This window comes from Bos indicus, chromosome 6 (assembly GCF_029378745.1).
Source record: "Bos indicus isolate NIAB-ARS_2022 breed Sahiwal x Tharparkar chromosome 6, NIAB-ARS_B.indTharparkar_mat_pri_1.0, whole genome shotgun sequence".
Lineage (NCBI taxonomy): Eukaryota > Metazoa > Chordata > Mammalia > Artiodactyla > Bovidae > Bos > Bos indicus.
In genome coordinates, this window is record NC_091765.1 from 117,129,046 (window position 1) to 117,146,806 (window position 17,761).

Here is a 17,761-nt window from a genome sequence, read left to right on the forward strand (position 1 = left end):
CTTTATGGACAGAAACCAATAAATGTTTAATCAGAAACCTTAAATTCAAATTTTTTAAAGCCTAAAAAATACATTTAGTATTTACCAGATGTTAGGCAAATAAACACTGAAAACTGAATTTTCAGCAGAGCAGAAGTAATAAGCTAATTTCCTGGACACCTCAATAACCACAGCAACAAGTAATTATGACCCAGGCTTGCTGTTTACCAAGAACACAGAACTAGAAACTCAATTGGGCCACGTTTCTTTTAAAAAAAAAAAACCCAACAAAATAAACCCTGCAGCCAGTTCATCCAATTCCGGTTACCAGTGGCACTTCCCCAGGTTTACCTCCCTGAAATGACAGGGAGAAGCGGAAGGAAAAACCCCTGACGAACAAGGGGCTTCTGCTGACTTGAAATCCGAAGTTAAGGCGTGCCCTCTCTGGGGTGTGCAGGCTGCCTGGCGTCTGCGGGCGGCTGACGGACGTGGGCCCCCGTGCCAGCCTGGCCACGCGCCTAGGTCTGACGGAGCCCCATCTCCAGAGAAAGCAGGCTGTACCTTTGACTTTCCCACCTTCTCCCACAGGAAGGAGACGGCTTAGACGGGCACTGTCGCCCGAGGCCCTCCCTACGGCTCACCGTCTCCTCCTCCACACTGGTGCCCCAGAGAAGGCAGCAGGGAGAACGCCCTGGGTGCAAACCCCGTTTGACGTGTGTGTCCGAGGCACAAACAGGCGAGCCCCAGGAGGGTCTGCACTGGTGCCAGGCAGCAGGCAGGAAGCAGGTGGGCAGCGGCCCCCCGGCCCTGGCCCCACACGGCCGCCGGAGAACCGACCCACGGGAGGGCCTTCACGGGGACTCCCGGGACAAACCCGGCGCCTGACCCACCACCCAGGTCCTCCCCTCGACAAGGCTGCGACAAATCTAAAAGCTAAAAAAAAAAAAAGAAAAAGAAAAAATGCACGGAGAGAAAGACAGAAAACACAGACCAGTCCAGGGTCAGAGGAAGGAACAGCACCTTTTATTTAAGATTTACAGAAAAAGTGAGCACGTTTCCACTTGGAGATATTCCTAAGTTAACAAAGTCTGGTTTGAGGAAATAAACACGGAGTACATATTTTTGAATGGAAATATAAATGTTCAAGACACACAGGAGGCGCGTTTTCTGCCGGGCTCTAAGATACATGTACAGCAGCAGACCTCACAACAGTGCAGTCCGTGGCGGGTGGGGAGGGTCCGCTGGCATCCCAGCGCGCCCCTGCCCGCGCCAGAGGCCGCCCGAGGCCCCCCGCCGCCGGCCGGGGTCTGACGCACGAGGGCGGAGCGCAGGCCGGGGTTGACGCACGAGGGCGGGGCGGGCGGCACCAGCTCCGGCTGCAGCTCCACCTCCGGGGCACCAGGGCCGGGCTTACTCGGAGACACATTCACCTGCACGGTCCCAACACAGTCCCAACGCTCAGGCTACGCCCTCTAGGAGGCCTCCACATCCGACAGGAGGCGCCGGGAGAGACCCCAGGGCCGGGCGGGGGCGCAGCTGCCCCCCACGCACACCCGCTACCTACGCGCCCTGCGGCTCGCGGCGGCAGGGACACGCTCCTGCAGGCTGGCGCGGTCTCCGGAGCGTGCCAGGGCCTTGTCAGCGAGACACCAACGGACACGTGCGCCTAGGGAACAGGCGACCTGACTGCTAGAAGCGACTCGGGACTCCCAGCAGGCCCTACGCTCGGACAGTGTTACACAGTGAGGTTCAAGTCTTTTAACAAAACCCCTTCACAAGGTGACACCACATCAGTTTGAATACAGTTACAGGCCTTGAGCAACACAGTTCATACCCGACATAACTTTTGAGTTACGCTTTTGTAAAGTGGGAGTCAGATCACTAGACGCTCGTTCACAGAGGGTACGGTTGACAAATGATGCAACGCCTGTGCCCCGGGGGTTTAATAAGCTTAAAACCAAAAGACTAATCTCAAACAGGTCTTCCAAGTTGACATCACAGTGAAGTATCAGGGTGGAATGAAAATAATTCGTTAGTCATTCATCACCTGAAGTGCTACAATGCAAACAAAAGTTATTGGACATGTGTTACAGCTACCGTTCCTGGCTGCCCCGAGCCCAGGTCTGAGTCGGGAGAACACAGCCTGGCCCTGTCCTCACATCTGACCAGGCAGCCCCCAGAGCCCCAGCAGCCCCCGGAGGTGCCCCAGCAGGTCGTGGGGCTGCTGCTCCACATTCAAGGCCGGCCCTCGTCACAGGTGAAAACGAGTCTCTACAACGTCCTGAGAACCCAGCGTGGTCCCAGCTGTGTCCCCAGCCGCTGCCACCCGAAGAGTGGGCTGGGGAGGGCCGCTGGGGAGGCCCCGCTGGCGGCTGTCAGCAGAGGCTGAGCCACCAAGCCCTCCCCACTGTTGCCCCCCACCCACTTCAGTCATTTCTGCAAGGTTCAAGATGCCCTGAATAAGCAGTTAGCACACGCTTCCAAACACGCACTAAAGAATAATGTGCAAAGACCCCACTCCTACACCAAGGCCAGAGAGCACCGTACACGGGGACCTAACACGGTTAGCTGCCTGCGGGAGACCGTCAACCTCTCGTCACTGGCAAGTCAACCAGTAGTAACTTCTACTATTCTAGGTAAAACAGCAAAAACAGTACTTAAGAGGATGAAAATCAACTTTACTGACCAAAAACCTAAAATATACAGGAGTCAACACACTTCTTGGGAAAAACACTGAAAACCAATCACAAGTTTGACAGCACTTTGAGAAGCCTTTTGTAATAAGACAGTAGTACTTCAACTCTTAGCAAAAAATCTGTCATTTAGGTTCATAATCTAATAGATAAACTGGGTCCTCAGAAATTACTTCTGTTCACAGATTTTTAAAAGCTGAGGTGATAAAACTATTGATTTTAAAAGCATAAACGCTAGTTTCACACTGAGTCAAGGCAGCTCTCATCCAGTCTAACACACACGAATCCCTGACCGGAACAAACTGAACAGTGAACTGATAGGTAAAGCAGACAGACACGTCTCAGAAGCTGGGAAGTTAGAAGCCGAACGGAAAGGAAATCAAGTCAATCCAGTCAACTCACGAAACCACAGTGATCGTGTCCGCCGCCCCCTCTCCTCCGGGAAATGGCTGCTCTCTTGCCCAGCTGGGCCACACTCCCCTGCCCGAGCCCTCCAGAAGTGCCCGGCAAGCTGGCACTGCCCGACCAACGGAGGACACGCCACACTTAAAGCACTCACACTGCTACTGAAAGGGACAAAGCCCCAGCGCTCCGTCTGCCACAGCGGGGCCAACGTCCGCTCACAGCCATCTTTGGGGAGAGAACCCTAATTTTAAGCTCATACATGGACACCTTGTATGTTTCTGGATCTAGATATTAACCAACAGCCTGAGTTTTCTTCTTTACACCATCTCTGAGACTCGCTGGGCGTGAGAGCTGCCCCGGTCTGGCCAGGCTCACACGCTCCCGGTCCTGCACCGAGGCGAGCAGCTGGGCCCAGAGACCCAGGGGTGGCAGGCCTCCCCCTCCTCTGCCCTTCCTCCGCTGTGTCCAGCTGCTCCCATCCAAGACCTGGCCACCAGACCTTTTCAACTGGCCACCCTTGACCCCCATCCTGGACCTGAAGCACTCCGCCTGGAACATTCCTATGGTTCTGCATGGACTTCCATGAAGACCACAGCGCTGGGCCTCCCAGAGACCACTTGGGGGGCAGTCTAACCCCCAAGTCTGTGGAGTGGGGTGGGGGTGGGGCAGACACGCCGAGCGAGAGACAGCCTCTGCTGGGCGTTTGCTCTCAGCTGGGAGGTGCAGCGACTCGAGGTGCTGGAGAGTGGTGAGACGCAACCTCCCCTGACCCTCACGAGGATGCCTCACGGAAAGGCAGAGAGGAGAGGCAGCCTGCAGATGCCAGGGCCGCTGCACTACAGTCTCAGGGCCCCTGCGTTTCTGGAATGGCCACCACCTCAACTTCTGGACATCCAGACACACATCCACCTCTGGCCTCCTACTCTGCCAACACAGGTGTGGTGAGTGGAAGGGGTGGTCATGGCAGGGTGCGCAGTGTAACCAGAGTCACCTCAGCAACAGGCAGAAACAAACAGCAGAACTGACTTCCGGAGTGAGGACCGCCCACGTCACACAGCACGCCGTCCACCTGCACTCCCGCACACACTACTGCTCGTCTTTAAGCCCTCTCCAACCTGGGGCCCCTTCCACTCAGCTCCTCCAGAAGCCAGAACGCCCTCTGGGGAGCTCGGCTCCCCCAGCACCCCAAAGCGAGACGCCACTGTGTCCGGAGCAGAACGATGCAGACACAGCTGCCCTTCCCCCTGGCCACCATCCCGACGTCCCAGCCTCTCTGCCCAGCCGAGGCTCTCCGTGTGGCCTCACGCCTGCTCCGTGCACCCTCCCCACTCCGCTGATGCAGACTCCGTGCTGCTCGTGGGGCACACCGAGTCCTCCCCATCAGAGGAAGGCTCGTCTGTGGCCAACTGTGGTGGCAGCTGGCGGGCTGGCTACAACTCAAACTTCCTCAAGCTATCATCTCACGTGAGCCTCTTAACTCTGGTCACAGGCCTTCCAGGGGGGAGTTTTACTCTGGGTAGAGGCTTTTTGGACTAGGTCATTTTTACCCTGCTGTTTTTTGACATTTTACAATTTAGTGATTAGTTCTGAGGAATCCTCCACCGTTCCTTTAGGAGCCACGTGACCACGACCACCCTGGAGGCCCACGTCCCACTATGTCTGAGCAGGGTCACCGGCCAGCCGCAGGCCTCGCCGGAAGCGGGGCCATGCCCAGCACGTGCCGCCTCTGGGTCTACTTCAGCCCCATCAGCATCGTGCAGGCCCAAGGACCACTTTGCATGCCAAAGCAAAATGTATACTTTTGGATAAAAATGGAATGATGATGATTTTATTATTTTTATTGTTATAACCATTATTGTCACAATAGCGAACCACTAAGTCCTTGCAAGGCGCCAGGCACCCCGAGTGCTTTACATGCGGTGCATCACTTAACGGTTTAGAATACAAGCGTCAGTGAGAAACTCTCGTTAAATGTAAGACACATCTGAAGCGTCTACTCAGCTTGAGTCGAGTGCTACGCGCCTGGTAGCATGAAGAGCCCCCCGCCTCTGTGAGCTGATGGGCACGGAGGCCTCTCCCCACCATGCAGACACATGGGCCCCTGGGGCACACCAGGTGGCCACCCAAGACTGAGACATTTAATGTGATGGCTCGTGTTCTACAAAAGCAACCGAGGGAGAGGTGGGTGTGAGTAACCTGGTGACGGGACTCCTAGAGAACAGTTACTGAATCAGGAGATTAAATGGTTCACAGCGATATTGCAAACGACAGTTTTTCCTATAAATTTACTACAGCTAGTGTCATAGTAAAACTGTTTAGTAAAAAAAGACAGAATCAAAAGTCTTCCTGCCTTTTATGTTGGAGGTTAGTCTGCTATCTACAGGGCTGGACATATCCCATTAGCAATGACCACAGTCGACCAGGACTCTTTCAAGTGTGCTGCTTGTTCTTTGTTTTTGAAGGTACAGATGCTGACATTTTTTTTCAATAAAAACTCAGAAAGTTATGAACTAGAGGAGAAAAAATGACCTCTAACAGAGTGAACCCCTTCAGTGTCCTGTCCTTGTCTCAGGCCCAGGACAGCCCCTGACCAAGGGCACCCTTTCGACCACTGGATATGAACGTGTTTCTGTTATGAGATGAATGTGACTGGTTAAATGGCCTTGATTAGGTATCTTACCTTGGTCTTAAAATTTATGTTTTCTTCATTGTATGTGTTATTAATACCAGTAAAAACAGATTATCACACATCTTCCGTAACTGCCTGTGAAAGGAGTACCACTGAGTGTGCATGACGACACGCCGCCTGCAGCAGACATCTCGGAAAATTACGTCATGTTAAGTGCAGCACAGAGCAGCCGAGTTCAAATCCAGCTTGGCTGATGTGGCTCCCACAAAAGCTGTTACCATGAAGGTGAAAAAAATAAGAATTTGCTCTACTAAAGGAATAAGAAACGAAATTACAAAACACTCATATCCCATTAACTCTTCCCAGGCCTCTGCCATGCAAGCACGTGACTCCCATCTGTCCTCCTCGAAGACCCAGCGCTGCCATGGAAGGACCGCTCTGCCGTGAGCCTGACTGGCCACACAGTCCTGTTTGAGAGGTGTTTAGACCGCAGCACGACCCATAACACCTGCAGACACCAACCCTGTGAGAGCGCCTTATTCTAACAATGGCAGTGAAAGGAGAAACTGCAAACATGCAAAGGGCACGTGACCCACCCTGAACGGGGCCAGGCGAGCCCTGCCAACAGCAGCCCAGCGGTCACCCAGGGCCCACTGGAACCGGAGCTGGTTGTTTCGAGGGTTTCTTCACATACTACACTGCCTCTCGTGCTTAAAAAAGGCACTCTGCCTGGCAGACACTGTGACTGCACACTGGAGTTCAGCAGTGTTAACACAGACACAGACAAGCCTTCTAGCTCACCTAAAGTGAATTTTAATAAATGATACAATTCTGTAAAAATGAATTCTAATGTGAGATTTATATATGCTGCACAGAAGTGGCTGACAGAGAAAGCCTGGTAATCTAAACGTTTTTATGTGAGAGAGAGAGCGCACACTATGGAATCTGTGTATCACCTTCGAAGTGCAGAACAGTGTCTGTGTGTATCATCTCAATGTATTTAATACATGATATATAGGTATTCAATAACCTATTTACTTCTGAAGTTCCAAAGAATTAAAAATCAATTAAGTCTATTGACTGTAAAATGCTCCGTCAGTCTTCCCAAGCTCAGACCAGATGTCTCAGCCAAGGAGACGAGGATCGCCCTGGTCCGAAGCAACCCGGGGCCCCTGATGGACGTCCTCCCCTCCGCCCACGGGCCTGGGGCGCTGCTCCAGGTCCGCACCTCTGACCCACACGCCTCATGACAAGGAACAGGACACAAGACCTCGGTGGCCTCGTGAGTTTCTGTTGATGGTATGTCTCAACAGTAGAACTAAAAAAACTCTACCAAATAAGTGAGCCAAAGTATGAAACCAGAAAAATTCATTAAAAAGTTTTTAACAAAACAGCTAACTGAAGAGACACTGTCTACAGAACTGAAGCTTGTAGTGTTCCTCTTCTTTAGAACTGCAGATCACCTTTCACTTAACGTTAGGATACTTGGACAAGAAAAACAGGAAAAAGCTTTGTACGGAGCCTGCCTTTTCACTTGTCAGTCAGCTCCAGGGGCCCCGAGGCAGGCTACTGCCGTGTCTGGAGAAAGACTGCGTCACCTGCGCTGGCTCAACGACAGGGAGCCCACACAGGCCTGCGGGCACCGTCCCAGCCCTGCACTCCCCCGGCTGCCCACCAGCCTGAATGCATGCAGAGCCCTCGCCCCAGAAGGCCTGCCCGCCTCTAATGGGCACAGGCACCAGAGCGTCCCCACCATAGCCCGCACTGGAGGCCACGTCAGCAGTGCCCCCTGCTGACCCGCCTGCTGCCTCAGAGCCCTGTGCCAAACAGCCACAGTGAGCGTCTCTTCAAAGACGTTCTAGAGACAGGACTCACGTCCACCACGAGGAAAGGACCACAGGGACCAAGGTGAGCGGATGCTGCACCTGAAAATAAGCTCCCTGGGCGGTCCTGAGACGGAACCCCAAACTCCCCCTGCACAGAGAGACCAGACCTCCATCTGGAGGCTGCCTCCGTTTTGCTTTTGGTCACACAGAGAGGCAGGCTCGACGGTGCTCGTGGTGCCGCAGCCCACGGGTGTGAGAGCCTCCAGCAGCTCTGTCCACAGCGCAGGCCACCAGGCCCACAAAGGAGGGCCACGGCCACGGCAGTCCTGACTCACCGCACCTTCAAGCACTGAAGAACACTCCAGGCTAAGTATGAAGCTGGAGGCCCGCGGCCACGGACACACAGGGCCTGGGCACAGCGGCCCGCCCTCCTGGGGGTGGCTGCCCTAGGCCCGCAGGGTCAGGTCAGGCCCGTGTGGAACATCACAGACCAACATCTTGAAGACAGGTTCCAAGCACAATAAAATGCATCCATCCTGAGTGCAGCCACGCATGTGCACCACACGCCGGGCGTGTTTCCACATGGAACACACACAGCCCAGAGAACCTATCTCCCATCATCAGCTCTGACCTCTACCCCACTTCAACGTGGGCAACTACACAGCCTCCGTGTGAGTGCGTGCTGACCACCCTCATTAAGATTTTACCTCGTTCTCAGTTAAGGACGCGGAAGGAGATGAGCTTTTGCTAAAGGTGAGGGTGGTGGCGGCCGCTGCGGGGGCCCGGTGGCGCTTCTTCAGGGGCTTGCAGGCATCAGACAGGTGTTTCGTGGCTGTAAGATAATTTTGGTTTATAAAATAAAGTTTGAAACCTTAAACCTTCAATCTCCCTCCTGCTTTCAAAGTACCCCTTTAATAACTGAATTTCTAAAGATGAATTTTCTGGGCATTAACTTTTAGCTATAGGACGATGAAGGCTGGCGAGCTGGGCAGTGAACAGCCCGAAGCTCAGCCTGGGCCTCGCCAGCCCACCCACACCTGGTGCTAGCCCCCTTGCCCGTTTCTCTGCGGCCAAGCCCAGACAGGCCATCTCACCTACAAGAAGTGTAGAACATCTCCGAACATAAGGCAGTCAATGTAACCACAATACCACTATCACACTCAAAAGTATCAATTCTATCATCAAATGTCCACTCTGTTCAAACTACTTACAAATACCTGTTTTGCTTTTGTAAAAAAAAGTCTGTTAAATTAAGTTTTAAAAACCAGCATAGTTCTTTATAAAATAAGTAAAAGAGTCACTTTCAATCTTCTCTTACTCTGAATTTTATTTTCCTTTTAAATTAAGATTTGGAGATGGTAAGCATTCTTCAGACAGATACATCAAAAACATAATTAATGAAAAGGTTAAAAAAAAGTGGTGGCCTATTCCCCTTTATCGCTTTGAGAGCTATTTTCCCCAAATATTTTAAGCTAGTTTTTTCAACACATAGAACAGAGATAATTAGTCATCACTTTCACTGTAGCAAATACGCATGGAGAACTTGGTACTAAACACAGTGGAATTTACCGCAACAACTCGTACCATCAAGTCACAAGCCTAGACATTTCTGATTTGAATCACCTTTCAAGTATAACTTGAAACTGAAGACAATAAAGCCGGGTAGAAGTCAGAAGAGCGGCTTGGGTGAGCAGCGGCCGAGCACTGCAGCGACTTCCCACCACAGCAAGGACCCTGTCGGCACGGGCGCCTCCTCCCAGCTCAGCCTGCAGGCCCGGCCTCCCGCTCACCCACCGTCCGCGCCTGCAGGGAGGCTCCCTGAGGATGGGGCCGGTGCTGCACCCCCAGCCCAGACCGTGGGCCTGGCAGCAGTGCTGACCACATTACCTGCCTGGCTCTTCAGTGAGGACGCTGCCTCAAGGGCCTTGCAAGAGGTCGTGCGGGCTGTTTTGTCAGTGATCGTCTCTCTCTGTTACAAAAAAAACAAGAGAGAGAAAGGGAAGAAGGAGGGAAGAACAAAGAAAAAGCAAAGAATGAAAGAACGTCTCCAATGGGAACCAACACGGGGCTGGAAAGCCGTACCGCAGAAACGCTCCTGGGAACACAGGCTCCGCACAGCTGTCCTGCGGCTGCCCATCGACCCCTCTCCATTCACAGGGGCCGATCTGCACCCCTCCGGCCACCCCACGCACATGGAGAGCCTCCCGTGGGGCCTCCTCGGTGCACTGCCCACCCTGCCCTCAGAATGGAGCGGACTGACTCAGAGGCAGCCACCCTCCTGCTTGAGGCCAAGCCCAGGATAACTCCACCCTCTCACTGATGGTTTCCAGTTCTGAGACCAGCTCCAGATAAAGCTCACACACAGAGACCGTCAAAAAGCACATTTCACAATGGAATAGCAAAAAAGAATGAACACGCGTCTAGCGTTCCAATTCAAACACCGTGGTATGGACAGCACCGTGGCGCCGCTGCCCCAGGCCACCCGCCGCCCAGGAGGCCGCCGATTCCTGGGCACACAGCCCGGGGCCCAGCGACAGGCGCAGCACACAGCACGCGCCCTGGCCGCCCGTGCTCAGGGCACACTGGGGATCACGCACGATGTGGCTCAGTGGGCTTCGTACAAACCGAACCAGCACCACCACTCTTTTCAAAATCATGCACTATTTCCTGAGCTGCTAGTTAGTAAATTTCTATCTAGCTACTTCATATGAATTTTGATATTTCAAATGTCTGGGGTCACACTTTTAGGTAAATGATTTACACGAAGATTCCAAAGCAACCAGTGTCTGCATGGCGGCCAGTAAAGGACCACTTCCAAGGCAGCAGCCAGAGGAGACTCTCAGCCCAGGCCCCAGTCACTGGACACAGGAGGATCAGCGCAGGGGTCACCTGGCTCATTAGCTGGCTCACTGCTGGAGCCGACAAGGGCCCTGGAACAACGCTCTCCGAGCCAGAAGAACAGGGCGGGACCTGCCTGCTCCCTTGAACTGCAAATACACCTTTAAAAAAATAAGACAGATGATGGGGTGGCTACACTTCTGTGCTTGAGCAACACATGAGATTTATTTTCCATTCTTTGAAATAAAGCAATTAAAAAAAAAAAAAGCAATAAAAAGAACAACTTCTCAATTCACATCAGTGAAAGACAGTTTGGGAAATTCCCTGGCAGTCCGCTGGTTCTTCCACTGCAGGGGTCTGGGTTCAATCCGTGGTCAGGGAACTGAGATCTCACATCCCACCACAAAAAGACCCCACAGGGTGCACAGCACAGCCAAAAAAGACAGGTTACAGTTACACTCAGAGTGATGAGTCAGAGTCCAACTACCCTGGAAGAGCTACCACTAGATAAACACACGCTCAGCCGTGAGGTACGAAGCCTAATCTCGCTTTGTGACGATACTACCCGGGTCCCGTCACAGAGGGCCTGGCAGAGCCCGAGTGCTCCACACACACAGGCACCAACGCCGGACACGCAGGCCCGGCTCCCCGAGTCCCTGAGCCTCGGTCAGCTCTGTGTTCCTCCAGGCCCCAGGCCAGCCCTGCCCTGGACACCACTGGCCCCTGCTAGAGCAGGTCCTGGGGCTGCCTTTACATCGGTGCCTTGTTGCTGCATCAAACTGGTCTGCACAGCCTGCTTAGTACCCCTAATTACAGAAACAATTGTATGAATTACTAATAAATGGGATGGGTTCATAAAACCTATTTTTAATGGATATTTCAACTTCTTGAAAAATAACATAGTGGACTTTGACGTTCATCTGTCAACTCAGTATTTACACACAGACTGACACAGTCTTCACGGAAGAGCCACTTTAAACACACGCTTCTGCTGACTCAGAAACACCCAGTGCTGCTCAGTGTTCAGACCTGCTGGATCCCCCGGCAGACAAACGCGTGCTCTGCTCAGCGGCCTCCGGGAAGGAGCTCCCCAAGGACCCCCGCGGCCCGGCCCGGCGCGCTTACCTTCCGCAGGCCGTGCCTGTCAGTCCTGAGCCTCTTCCTGGGGGCCTCCTCAACTTCAGCGTCTCCGCGCAGGCCCTGCGTCCTCTTCGTGTGGCTCCTTTTCTTCCCATTTAAGTTACCTTGGGGTGAGGATGGGAAGCTGACGTGAAACCCTCCCACAAGCCGCCCCCGGGGGCGCCGAGCAGCCACTCAGTGCGCACAGGTGCAGGTCCAGCTGTGACAGGCCCCCCGAAACCCTGCTCGTTTCCGGGCCCCAGGGTCACAGGTGGAGCTCTGGGCACGTCCCACATGGCAAGCAGAAACCCCGATCTCGCCCAGGGGCGAGCACCCTGCTATCTGTTACACAGCGTCAATGTACCCAGGATTTTCACAAAATCCTTCGCTTATGTTCAAAGACTAGTGGAATTTAAGTCGAACTTAAAAAATATAAACAACTTGCTACTTTTAACACATTTCCTTAAAGAGGCATCTTAAGGAAAACACTCCACATCCATCTGCAAACTAAGCACTTTCTAAGCACATCACAAACTAAGCACATTTGTGGACTGTGCACATTAGGTGTCCCCAGGGAGACCACCTGACCCAAAACTTAAGGGGTCCAAACGGCACTGACAGAAAGGCAAGACGTAAGCTAAGAGTACAGGTCTAGAGAGAGGGCTGATCTGAGCACGCCAAGGTCTACTCAATGCAAACCCAGGACCTGCGTGTGCAGGACCGCATCACAGAGGTTCAGGGTTTCCTCCCACCAGCATCCCGTGGGAGGGCGCTGTCGCCCTCAAGCCCTGCTGGGGCCGCAGGGTGCAGTGGCCAGAGGCTCAGGCCCCTGCGTCCCGAGGCCCTGCTCAACGTGCAGGCCCGACAGTGCTCGCGGAGAGCCACGCTGGAGCGCTGGCCTCTCCAGCGCTGGACCCAGACCGGCTGAACTGGCCAGAGTGGCCTTCACTGAGCTCTGGGCCAGCACAGCACCAGGTGGCCTCAGGGAACACCAGGAGAGGCCCACAGAGCCGTGGCTGGTGGGGCCCACCAAGCTGCTGCCTGACTGCAACCAACAAGGGCCAAGGTTGGCCTGAGCTGCCAGGACCCCCTCAGGACCTGCATGCCAGGCAGAGAGCCCCCAGGGAGGTGAAGTCACTGTCCTTCCCCATCAAGGGAGGCTCTCCCCTCGCCAGGTCGTCTCTTACAGAAACAAGCAGAAGGGGCACCTGTGAGCCCAGCACCGATAGGCCAGGACCGCGGGCACTGCATTCTGGGCGTCAGCCCCGCGGCCCCTGCGGGAGGCCTCGAGGCTGGCAGAACAAACACACCAGATATGCCAGGGGCAGGGACCGCGCCTGCCAATCACTCAGACGGTCCTTGGTGACACAGCAGACGATCAGGTCACGCTCACTCTTCAGGGGTGAGGAGACTCTGGCTTCAATAAAACCCACCTCTTCTTAAATCAGCAGTCACTGAAAAGGGACCTTTCCTAGATTTACATACTGATGAACTATCCGGTAAACTTTCTGCTTTTTAAAAAAAATACACAAATCCTAAACACCCTGCTACTCTCAACTGTAGCATTTGCAACCAGCCCTGCACACATGAGTGAAGCTCACTACTGGTGTCACTGGACGGGGCCGTGGGGGGCGAGAGTCTGCCAGCCAGGGTGGGGTCACTGGGGCACACGGGAGGGCGGCGCCCTCCTCCTGAGCTGGCCTCCAGCCCCCATGCACACGCCCTGCACCTGGCCTCTCCAAAGCGCCTCAGGAGCGAGCCTCAAGAGATGTAGGCCTCTTCTCCATTTTCAACTGACGCCCAAACACGCCCACTTATGTCCACATCACGGGAGTCAGTCCCCACCACGGGCGTCCAGCACGTGGATGGCACGGCTGAGGCTGTCACATGTGTCCCCAAGCTCAGTGTGAAGCTCCATGGCGAAGGGGCACCATGTTTCTTCACAGTGACAACCAGAGGCTGCCCACACCCAGTGCCAGGCCATGGCCAGCCTCCTCACCCGGTGAGCTTCCAAGCCCACAGCCCTGCCCCCAGGAGTGTGAGGGGCGGGAGCAGGCCCTGCCAGGAGGCCTGACCCCGGCCCGTCAGGCATGCCTCCGGCCCTGGAGGCCACACGGGCTGCCTGCCTCCCTCACATGCCCACCGCGTGGCTCTGGTGACACCACGCTCAGGTGGCTTTATCACGACCGTGGCACGCTGGGCAGGCCTGGCAGAGGATGCGGGCACAGAGGCGCCGTTACCAGAGTCTTCCTCGGACTGAGGCGGAGCCACGAGCGCAAACTTGGTGTGATAGCGCGCCTTCTGCTTCTCGTTGAGCATGTTCCACTGCGACGCGAGCAGCTCCTCAATCTCCTCGGCAGAGGCGTCCGGGTGCTCAGCAACCACCTGCGGGCACAGGAAGGGGTAGGAAGAACCACAGGCACACTCATCTCCGCATCCTGGAACCACGTCCCAGAAGAGCTCCAAAGGAAAGCGGCGTCTACCTGACGTCGTAACCCACTGAAATCGGGGCTGGTGGGAGTGAGTCAACTGTATCTGTATAAACACAGGAAATGATAAATGACGAAAGAGAAGAGTGCACTTTCCCTACATCAGCCGACGACGGGCGCCTTACGACTTCCCAGCGCCCTGCAGAAGCCGGCAGCAGGGTCGCAGAGCACTCCGGCCCTGCAGGGCCCCAGGGAGCCCCTTCCCAAGGCCTCCAGGAGCCCCCACCCGCACTGTGCACCCCGGGCGGGGAGGAGGCCCCACCGCCCGGTGACGAGGGGTGAGGCGAGTGGGCAGGGCCACAGCCCCTCCACCCCGCGGGCCCCGCTCTGCTCCTCAGAGGTTCCGTGCATGTCTGTGCGCCCCATGCTGAGGACCACACGAGAGGCCACTCACTGCAGCCAGAGCAGCCCCAGCCCACCTGGTACGGACGCTCAGGAGCCGAGAACTGACTCCACACTGGTAAACACTGACACTGACCAGGGTGTCCCTGGCAGGCCGACGCTTAGGCCTCACCATAGGTCAGTGAAGCAACGACCGTTCACTCTGCCCACGGGCTCACGAGGATGCCACCCCACACAGCTGCCACAGGAGTGACGGCATCGGTCAAGCTGGTGCCAGTCTGCTACCCCCGCCGCCCCGCACCCCCCCCTGCTGTGGGGCCCAGCCACGCAAGAAGGGGTCACCATGCCAGCCTCACCAAACACGGGTGCTCATGAAAACTACCGGCAACGGGCCTGAAGTGTGGTGCGCGCTCCACGGTGACCACCGCCCTGCTGGAATAAACTACCTCAGACACACAAGAATGTGCAAAACCAGCAGTCACGACCTCCCCAGTGAGCCAGCCGCGTGGGGCAGGGTGGGCCAGGCCGGGAGCGCAGCAGATGGAGTCTGAGAGCAGGGTGAGGAGGGAGCCACTGGGCAGAGCCCAGCCCGGGCCACATGCCCGCAGTGGGGAGGCAGGCAGGGAAGGCAGTAGTCGTCCCGGAGGAAGACCTCCACAGCCGGTCAAGACCAAGTTCAGCGGAAGCGACTCCAGAAGACGCCTCAGGAAGGGCTCAACCACACACTGACGGGCTCAGGGAACCGAACGGCTGCCGACAAGCTCGATGGGAGGCGGCACCACTGGCCTGCCCTCGCCGCCCGAGGAGCAGCAGCAGAGCACACAGCCCGCCGCCCCTACCCTCAGCCTCCTCCCAGCCCGCTCTGCCCCCCAGGCCCTGCCCTCTCTGCTCCCTCCAGACCTTCTAGAGGAAGGAGGGCGCCCCCCATGAGCATCTCAGGCCAGGGAGCCTCCCTGAGGGTCTCACCCCCGGAGCCGAGGAGCCCATCGGCCCCTGAGACAGTGCCCACCCGCCCTCCGAGGCTCCTGCCCGCGCACGTCCCCCCACTGCAGAGGCCAGCGGGCGGCTTCAGGGCGCCCCTTCCGGCGAGGCTCGGCCCCCTGCTGCCTGGGTCCCTGCACGGTCAGCAGGGCAGAGCACTCCCTGGCCCTCTTCAGCACCCAGAGGGCAACAAGGGCGGGGTCTGCAGCTCGTGTCCCCTCGCCCAGCCCCTCCATCACAGTCATGGAAACCTTCCCCTCCTTGGAAAAAGGAAACATGGAAAGCCAGGTACCCACAAGCCCACAGCACAACTCGAGACCCCAGAAGTCCCTTGGAGAGGCTCTCCCGTCCTCAGCCTCCACACACGTGTACCCTGGAGAGCCTCCTGCTGTCTCAGACTCGAAAAAATGCTCCAGGGGCCCCCAAGACTTCGTGTCCAGGGCGTGGAGGGCCTCCGCCCTGGCCTGGGGATCACCTGCTGGGGGGCTGGCCTCCTGCTGTGATGGCACCCCCCCCCCACCCCCGCCACACACACACACACACACACACACACACATCTACTGGAGAGACCACCGGCAAGAAACGGAGGCCCCACGGGCACCAGGATGTGGCACCTTGGGGAGGGTTCTCGGCCCCAGTCCAGCCCTCAGGTGACGCAGCCCCACCAAGCTGACATCTTAAAGCGACCTCACGAGAGACGCTGAGGTGGAACCGCCTGGCCAAGCTGCTCCTGAAGTCCCAACCCACAGCCTCTGAGGTCATCAGTGCAGGTGGTTGTTTTAGGCCACTGCGCTCAGAGGTGACCTGTTACAAAGCAGCAGGCACCCAACACAAATGTGCACCCAAAGAACCGAGACAGAGGCACTGCCACCTCTAAAGCAGCTGTAAAATCCAGGGCAGATAGAGTGGGAAAAGATCCTTTAAAAATCAGAAACTGTGCTGAAAACATCTGCTAATAAAACTGCTCCTGGGGACTCGCAGGTGGCCCAGAGGTTCAGAACCCGCCTTCCAATGCAGGGGGCAGGGGCTCAGGCCCCGGCCTGGGTGCTGAGGCCCCGCAGGCCACAGGGCAACTAAGCCCGAGCAGCACAACTACTGAGCGTGCGCCAGAGACGCCCGCGCACAACTCAGGCCCCACATGGCCAAACAAGCAGATCAAAGCGCCACGGACACTGGCGCCCTAAGCCAACGTTCCTCGCGGGAGGCCTGGAAGCCACATGCGGGTGCCGCCCAGCTGCTGGGGGCCACGCCCCTGGCCTGGTCCCGGCAGAAGCCTTGGCCCCGTGGACCCTCGTCCTGCACGCTCCTGTCCCTGGCCTCAGGGGGAGCTGGACTCCAGGAGGAGCCAGGGCTGCACGGCCAACCCTAGCCTGCTGCACAAAGACTACTGGGCACAGCGTGTAACAAGGAACGAAAACCACTGCAAGGAGCACGGCCTCTTCTTCACCTGCAAGAAGAAAGTTGGAAATTGCTTTTTTAAAAGAGCAGCAAGTGGCGACCAGATGTCCTTAATGGGCACAGTGACTCCAGAAAAGGAGACTCCACCCACTCCATTCCTCCAGGGCCGGCCACTGGTTCATTAACCACCAAACAAAAACCACCCTGGGGTGCACGGCCACTCTCCACAGGAAAAGAGCACCTAGAAAAGCCAGATCCTTCTACACGCTGGAGTCAGCAGTTTGGTGCATTCAAGACCAGTGTCACTTACTACAGAAGCAGCACAGCACACCTGCAGGAACAGGCAAGCACCATGCTGACAGCACCAGGCCCTCAGAGCCGGGCCAGCCCCGCGCCCGCAGGAGGGCAGGCCTGCGGGCCCCACCCGGCAGAGGCAGGGCCAGGCGGGCGTCTGGGTCTGCTGCAGGCCTGACTGTGGCCGCGCACCTGCAGTCTGGGGTAAGCGTGCACTAGGGTGCCCACAGCAAAGCTCTGGAGGGATGCTCAGACCAGAGAGGCTGTGCAGGGAGCTGCAGGGCTCCCTTACAGGAGCTGCAGGGCTGTACCCATCAGCACCTGCTGGAGTGGTCAGCCTGCTTGCTCTCAGCACATACCTTAGTGCTAGAAGGGTTGACTAAGAGCAATTTGGGTCCCCACAGCAAAAAGGGTGTCCTCTGGAAAGCGGCCCGAGGTCTCCCTCATAAACTCAGACGAGTGCACGTTCTAGGGAGATGCAGACTGGGAAGCGGCGCAAGCGCGGCTGGGGGGCAGGCTGTCACGGCGGCACTGCCTGGCACCTGAGCAGGCACAGGTCTGGATACGCCCAGCCTCTGTGGACAGATGCGGGAGGCAGGGAGCGGGCAGCGGGCGAGCGTGCTACACTTTCACACTTCGGCGATGGGATCTGAGGGTCCCTATCCTGGACGTGCAGCAAGGCTGCCTTCACGACTGAGGAACACTGCAGGAGTGGACCACAGCCTGCCGGGCCTGCCAGAACGTCTTACAGCTCTGAACATCGTGCTA

The 17,761-nt window shown here is 56.3% G+C and overlaps 1 protein-coding gene across 7 annotated transcripts in view; it reads right to left on the reverse strand.

Moving 5' to 3' along the window:
- NSD2 (nuclear receptor binding SET domain protein 2) overlaps positions 1-17,761 on the reverse strand; it is a 79,486-nt gene that overhangs the window by 12,602 nt on the left and 49,123 nt on the right. For 6 of the 7 annotated variants that reach the window (XM_070791927.1, XM_070791929.1, XM_070791925.1 and 3 more), the window contains 4 exons: positions 13,730-13,874; positions 11,496-11,614; positions 9,420-9,501; positions 8,240-8,364 (listed from right to left, as the gene is read on the reverse strand). In XM_070791927.1, coding sequence (XP_070648028.1) covers positions 8,240-8,364; positions 9,420-9,501; positions 11,496-11,614; positions 13,730-13,874 — 471 coding nt within the window. Of the gene's footprint in view, positions 1-973; positions 5,978-8,239; positions 8,365-9,419; positions 9,502-11,495; positions 11,615-13,729; positions 13,875-17,761 lie in introns of those variants that run through there. The other variant, XM_070791931.1, reaches the window with a different exon arrangement.